A 7,783-nucleotide genomic window follows, 5' to 3' on the forward strand; every position below is an offset into this window, starting at 1 on the left:
GAAGTTAGACAGCGTGCAGCGGGAGGGGTTGGAGCTTTCTAATAAATGGGGTAAGGGTTTGAAAAAGTTTAAATATATTCCAAGAAAAACTCTTTGCTCGTTTCATGATCTGATGACTGACTCCAAGGCATTTCCTTATGATAGTACCATCATGAAAATTGCTTCCCTCATCAGGGGTATGCAGTATGCAGTAATTATCGTTTTAACATTTAGATAAAAAATAAGTGATTGCAGTGTGTTTGAATCAAGGCCATCTCACACCATGAATGTCCTTGTGCTTACATATTTGCCTCCCCTGTGCTTGTGTCCGATGCTGGAGACCTTCCTACTGGCGCTGTTCCTCAGTGATCCTCCTTTCAGCCTCACGCTACTGGACATGCTCTCTGGAACCGTCTTCCCTCGAGGTTTCCCCACTGCCTCCGGCTCCTCTTGCTCCATATTGTGAAGGTTCTGGCAGTCACAGGAAGGCTCCGGGGTGAAGGGCTCCTTGTTTGGGGAGAACCACTTCATAGAGCTGTAGAAAAGCTCTGCACAGCTGGAAATCGCTGATATCAACCCCACGACAAAGTAGAAGCAGAGGAAGACTGTTTTCTCTGCAGGACGGGAGGTGAAGCAGTCCACTGTGTAGGGGCAAGGAAAGCGGCTACAGGGATACTGGGACTCCACCTTGAAGCCGTAGAGCAGCCACTGGCCCACTAGAAAGCCAATTTCTGCCAATATGCGGAAGGCCACATTGATAAGGTAAAGCCTCCTTAAATGGATCTCTTCTCTGTAGTCCTGGCTGCTAAATTGGCTGGAATTGGAGTGGCTGGTCTTCTTCTTGTGATGATGCATGACATACATGAGGAAAACCAGAGAAGGTGTAGCGATGAGGACGATGTGAAACACCCAGAATCTGTACTGGGAGATGGGGAAGGCCATGTCGTAGCACACCTGTTTGCAGCCCGGCTGGAGGGTGTTGCAGGCAAACTCCTCTTGCTCATCATCAAACAGGTCACTGGCTACAGTTCCTAGGATCAGTATCCGAAAGACAAGCATGAGTAAGAGCCAGAAACGACCAAGCATCGGCGAGTGGGCCTGGAGGCTATTAAAGATTCCACTGAGGAAGCCCCATTCACCCATGATTGCAGCGCTGTGTTGGGTTTGGCTTCCTGAAAGTCTGGAGATATATCCACCTGTCTGTCTCAGAGCAAATGTCTCTGGTTAAAAAAAAGAAAGTAAAATGTATCTTATCTCAAATTCATGACTCATTGTGAGACCAATCTTAGGTCAAAGGTTGGTCCAGGGTTTATGCACCTAACAGTGGTGATATAGTTCGCATTCCAATGACCTGAAACCAAAAAATAAAATGTGATTATACCACCTGCATTAACAGCAATATAAGCACATCACTCAACCAAATAAACAACAACACTGACCTATATTGAACTCCCTTATCTCTCTTCTTTAGGTTTCATCTAACACATGATCTTAATGAGAAAACAGTTGAACCCCACAATGGGGTTGCCATTAATGTTGGTTACTCTCCACACATTTTAACTTCACTTTGAGGGCACAACAGTTATGAATACAGCCTGGATCAGCTACAAGCTGCTAATTGTGGAAGTACAGTGGCTGGCAGAGCCACTTGCAGGTCTGAAACGTTTCTCAGATAGAGCATTTAAGAACAAGCCATTGGCAGAAAGATGACACAACAGGTTCAGCCCATTTTAATTTCCCTAATGCAGAGACGTGCCAAACCTACCCTCTTTGATAATCCTTGAAAAACACTGTCTCTGTTAGATTAGATTACATTAGATTCAACTTTATTGTCATTGTGCAGAGTACAAAGACAACGAAATGCAGTTTGCATCTAACCAGGGGCCTGTTTCACAAAACCAAGATAAGGGATTAAGCTGGGATTTACCAGTTATCCTGGATGATTTAAGCCTTGACTCGGTTTCACGAAAGTGGAGGCACATAAATCACCATGGAGATTTATTCTGTGCAACTAGCCTGCTCCCGACCAGGCTAACAGCCAGGATTTATTTAATCCTGGAACCTTTTCTGATCACCCAGCAGTGGTTTTACCCTATTGTTATCAGCCTGGATTAAAAAACAACAGGTGCATATTGCTGTTCCTTTAAGTACTGTTATTATTTAAAGTTGTGACCATTATTTTTTTTTAATAATTATTCATGTGACAGTCATCGTTACTGTTATATTGCTGTATGAAGACTGCTGTTCATATTGTTGTTAGAAGTTTGATGAATATATTATGGCAGTTGTTGAGATAATTAGAAAAGGCTGATAACATTTCAAATGTGTTTTAAATGAAGTCTGTTACTAAGGGCGATACATACAACGCTGTACATTTCTATAGTTGACCAATGCACCTTGAATTATTTTAGTTGATTCATTTTTTTTTTAATTCTTTAACAATAAGGATCATGTTTGTTCCTCTTCCATGTGCATGGTATTTGGCATTCTTGGCACACAGTTTGTGTTGTCCAGTAAACTGGGACTATAATTTGGGAGGATTGTACAATTTAAAGAACATATCCTAATTGTACAATCCTCCCAAATTATAGTCTTAGTTCACTGGACCAGTTACTATCTAGTGATGTAGGCTACTGTACATTCATGTAACAACAGGGAGAGGACACCTCAATGGATTTAGACCTTATATTTAGCTGGGGGGGAAATAACTGATGAATATACTCTGTTCCACTGATGTTTACAGTGTGCATGGAATTTATCACTTAATTATCTTTATAGTTTCTAGATTTTAGATTTCATCTGCAAAAACAAACAGTTGTACACTCTGCATTAAAAGTGAGCAGTAGAAGTTAATATGACTTAAGAAATTTATATTTTAGCCCATGAGAGAGAGGGAGAAACAGAGCGAAAGATATGTATGCATCATATTCTAGTGTTGTAGAAAATTGATCTTCATGGTAAATTTCCTGAGTAACATTATATCTTTTGCTTACTTTTAAGGCAAAGAGTACAACTGTTAATTTGTGTAAATGATTAGTAGTCTAATCCTTGAATGGTATGATTATGACGGTTTCAGTTCAGAGCAGTGGTCAGTTAATGTATATATTTAGGCTGCTTACACATTCAGTCGGTCCGTGATCGTCTGCTACGCTTTCTCTCACTGTTTCATTACAGCGGCCGTGTTTCTTTTCTTTTTATACAAATAATGTGTTTCACGTCATCATACTTCCACAAGAAGCTGCTGCTCACTCTATAAAGTATGTACAATGCGTATTCTCCATTTTGACATCAGTAAATCTGTGATCGACCTCGCGGTCTTTTGAGGAAAGCCGTGGACGCGCATCTATCTGAATTACTTCAGCCTGGCTCAACCTAGTCTCTCCTCCTCAGCCTGACTAGACCTAGTCTCTCCTCCTCAGCCTGACTCGACCTAGTCTCTCCTCCTCAGTCTGACTAGACCTAGTCTCTCCTCCTCAGTCTGACTAGACCTAGTCTCTCCTCCTCAGCCTGACTAGACCTAGTCTCTCCTCCTCAGTCTGGCTTGGCCTTCGTGAAACGCACCAAGCCAGGATGAACAGATTAGACTAGGTCAAGCCTCGCTTTATCAGTTATCCTGGATTTATATATTCTGCTTTTGTGAAACAGGCCCCAGAAGTGCAAAAAGAGCAGATAACTGCAATATGATATAGAAAGTATAGACAGATTTTGCATAGACAGGACATGAAATATATTGCAGTGTTATAAGAGCAGAATAAATATGGCTATGTAATATGAACAATGTATGAACAACATGTACAGATATGTGCAATGTAGTAGCAGTGACATTATACTAGTAGTATGAATTATATAGATATATGCAGTGTATTAACAGAATATATAATAAGAAAAACAGAATAAATATAGATGTTCTGTATGAACCATATAGACAGATATGTACAGTATGTACAGGTATGTGCAGTGTGGTAACATTACTTTCATTTTACTAATCATAGTCTGAACTATTGTTTCCTGTTTGCTTCAGATTGAGCACAACAGAGAGGGAAGAATTCATTCTCACTGCCATGTTTTTGTGCTCTCCCTCTATCTGTGTCTCTCTCTCTCTCTCTTCCCCTCTCTCTCTCTCTTTCTCTCTCCCTCACTGTCACTCTCTCTGTCTCTCTCTCTCTCTCTCACAACGGAGACTGTGTAGGCATCTAACATGTGACACAGGTATGCTGGTTTTCCCTGATCAGACAGGTTGATCGTGTTAGCTGTGTCTCTGTTACTAATCATAGTCTCAACTACTGTTTCCTGTTGGCTTCAGACTGAGCTCAACAGAGAGGAAAGAATTCATTCTCACTGCCATGTTTCTCAAAGGCTGACAAACAAGGACTCATGTTTAAATCTGATTAAATCAGGCTCTTCAACGTTTTTAAGCCACGGACCCCTTAACATAGAGAGACAGGGCAGGAACCTCCTACTACATATATTATATCAAATTAAGTTGCATATTAACCCTTGTGTCGTCCTTGGTTCCAATTTCAAAGTTTTTATATCAGAAATATGAGTTTCTTACAACCAAATTGCCCCAAAATAACATGGATGTATGCATGTATGTTATAGGAACCCAGACAGCATATACATCCATGCATCCATATTGTTTACAGGTAAAATTATTACATCCATTGAACTTTGGTTTTATTTAATTTCATGGCATTTAAATTTTTTTTTTTTTAAATGTTTTCAAAACAGCATCCTGACCAAACTTTGATATAAACCAGTCTGTGATTCACTCAACATCGTCTGATCTTAACTATTCTATTAGTCAAAATAATTCATAATTTCTGCTTTCTTTCAAAATCAAAAATTAGGTATGATGTCATTTAAATTAGGTTTTTTTACCATGAATAAAAAAAAAAATTTGAAAAGAGGGACAAAAACGTTTTAAAAAAGCGCCAAAATCATAAAAAAAAAGCCGTTAAAAAGCCAGAAAAAGTTCCAAAAACCCCCGCATTTTTTAATTTTGACCCCGAATGACAAGTTCATGGTTTACGGTGAAGACAACACAAGGGTTAAACTGGGAATACAATAAGGTGTAGGGCGGCTTAAAGCCTTTATAATACCTTGTTTAATGCATATAATACTAATCCATTTAAATAATAACTGTAATCATGTTTTAATGTTAAACATACACATAGCACAGTTAATCCTTATGAACTGGATCTGTTACCTATGGGCCACTTGAAATCATGTTAAGACATTTTAATAAAAATAATAAAACTAACAATACTTTGGTGGCCCCCTGTTGAAGATCTCTGGATGACAGACTGGTTTAACTTTAAATCATGTGTCATTAAAACTGTAAACGTTAGTTTGGAAGTTTGGACTGTAGAAAAATAAACATCACAGAGGAAATATTACAAGTAGCTAAAATAAGTGATTTTATTTCATGAAGCCTCTTTCCAGACTTACTACCTCCTCTGCCCCCCCCCACACTTTACTTGAGTCTTTTCTTTTCATGCCACTTTCTACTTCTACTCCACTACATTTGAGAGAAATATTTTACTTTTTACTCCACTACATTCATCTGTTACAGCTTGACTTACTAGTTACTTTACTCTACTACATTCATCTGTTACAGCTTTAGTTACTTTAATTACTCCACTACATTCATCTGTTACAGCTTTAGTTACTAGTTACTTTACACATTAAGATTTCTGCACACAAAACACATGTAGTTTATAAAATCTGTTTGATTCTAAAGTAAACTAGCCAACAATATAACGGTTACAAGTCCAGCTGAGATGATTAGACCATTGAACAGACAACTGGTTAGTGTGTGTGTGTGTGTGTGTGTGTGTGTGTGTGTGTGTAAGAGGAGGAGGTGACGAGATCACGTGGGTAGCTAAGCCACGCAGTCAAGATGGCGGATGAAAACACCGCAAGATGTGATGCTCTTTGTAGACCAAAAATGGCTACTCCTAGAAGATACACAACAAGCTATTTAAGCCCAAGATGGCGGGTAGTGGAGCTTCGTCGCAGCACCACGTGACTAGCCGGTAGCTTGTCTGTGTATGTGCCTGTGGTAGCTAGCAAGGCCAGCTGTTCACAGCAAGTGTGTGTGTGTGTGTGTGTGTGTGTGTGTGTGTGTGTATATATGTGTGTGTGTGTGTGTGTAGGTTAGTGTAGAAGAGGGAACGCACACTTTAGAATCTTGATCCTCGTGGAAGTGCCAATAACCACCCCTCTTGTTCACTCAGGACTCTGGCCTAACTTGAAGTTATGGCCGGGGCCTGAGAAGTTGGCTAACGAGGGGATGTTCATCTCTCGGTGAGCTAACAGCTGACTCTTGCGGCGATAATAAACCCAACTGATACACAACAGAAACGCCACACTCACGCCACGCAGGCACGGTGGCGGAGCTTTTTAATATCCCCCGTCACCTGGTTGTGCTGCTGCATTCAGGGTTCCTTAGCCAATAGGAATTCATAATTTTAGACCTCCAACCATTTTGTAAATGACATATAAGTGTGACTTTCTTAGGCTTTCCTAGTTACATATAGGCCTCATGTTCCTTTGTCTCAGAAAGCCACATGTTCTGAGATTTCTTGTTTAAGATCAGGTTTAATTCCCTCTTTTCCCGGTCCCAACACACACACCACCTCTTTATGATAATCCCATGCAGTTTTTCTCATGCAGTGTTATTTAACCTCTTCTGAATTTGTATATTTGTTGAGGACACATTCAGCCTCAACAAAACGTTTATTTAAACATTTTGTTTGGTGCATTGAACACCCTGCTGCCCTACCTGAAGAAAACAAACTGTCCCAGCCTATCACAGCTCAGCTCCACCCAGGCTCCACCCTCTTTGTCCATATTAGGATTTCCTGGCTCCAGTAACTGCCAGAACCAAACTGTAGGTTTGAACTAACACCTGCCAATCAAAAACCCTTCTGAGGAGTACAACACAGGCCCCGCCTCCCCAACATGGAGTCTCCTAACTTTGTCTCCAGGTAAAGACTACAAACAGCTGTGGGCGTGTAGTTTAGTGCTGTCAGAGTAACCAGCTGATCAAGTTTCAGTCAAAAAGTCTTCATGCTGTCGAAGCAGAAAGACACTCCCTCATTCCTCAGAAGTGAAGGGATTCAAATCTAACTTGTTTCCTGTTGATTAAATCTGAATTCACTGAACATATAAAGGCTCACTTTGGAGAAAAAAAATCACAAATCACAGAATAATTAGTAAGTTAAATAGTGAATATTCAGATGTACAAACAGTAAACACCAGTGTTGACGTATATATTTGTATGTGTGACATGCTCCAACAACACCATGACAAATTCCTCGTATGTGCAACGTACTTGGTAATAAAGCCCTTTCTGATGCTGATTCTGATTCTATTACAAATCCCCCAAATATAAGGAGCGACAGCAGAGTTTCTTCATCAAAGGTGTGTAATGTTACCTGTCAGGCTGCTCACATGTTAAAGTCCAGGTGAGGTCAGAGAGACGTCCTCCTCCTCCTCCTCCGTCTGCAGACACTGACAGACGCTGCTGCTGTCTGTGTTCATCACTTCCTCACACCTTTAAATCCAAACCTAGAAATGTCAGTATGACGTCAGAGCAGAGGGCCGGTCTGAGCTGTAGTTCAGCCAGTCAGAAGCAGCTGGCAGAACTACAAAAGCTGTCAGTCAGCACTCTGATGGCAGCTGGAGACACTGAGACAAGTGGGGGTTTCTGTCAGTGAAGAACTTGGGGAGCCATGATTGTTTGTAGCGGCCTGTCTCGATGGCCAGGTTGTGCTCACTGAGTCTGTACTTGGTCAAT

The 7,783-nt window shown here is 40.7% G+C and overlaps 1 protein-coding gene across 1 annotated transcript; it reads right to left on the reverse strand.

Moving 5' to 3' along the window:
* Positions 1–203: 203 nt before the first annotated feature.
* LOC116060279 (gap junction delta-3 protein-like) lies at positions 204–1,327 on the reverse strand. Its single transcript, XM_031313770.2, has one exon. It carries the CDS (start codon positions 1,120–1,122, stop codon positions 256–258), a length of 867 nt encoding a protein of 288 aa, XP_031169630.1. The 5' UTR covers positions 1,123–1,327; the 3' UTR covers positions 204–255.
* Positions 1,328–7,783: the final 6,456 nt, after the last annotated feature.

This window comes from Sander lucioperca, chromosome 17 (genome assembly GCF_008315115.2).
Source record: "Sander lucioperca isolate FBNREF2018 chromosome 17, SLUC_FBN_1.2, whole genome shotgun sequence".
Taxonomy (NCBI): domain Eukaryota; kingdom Metazoa; phylum Chordata; class Actinopteri; order Perciformes; family Percidae; genus Sander; species Sander lucioperca.

Excerpts from the sequence above, each read along its gene's own strand:
- LOC116060279 (XM_031313770.2), bottom strand. The coding sequence starts at position 1,122 with ATGGGTGAATGGGGCTTCCTCAGTGGAATCTTTAATAGCCTCCAGGCC.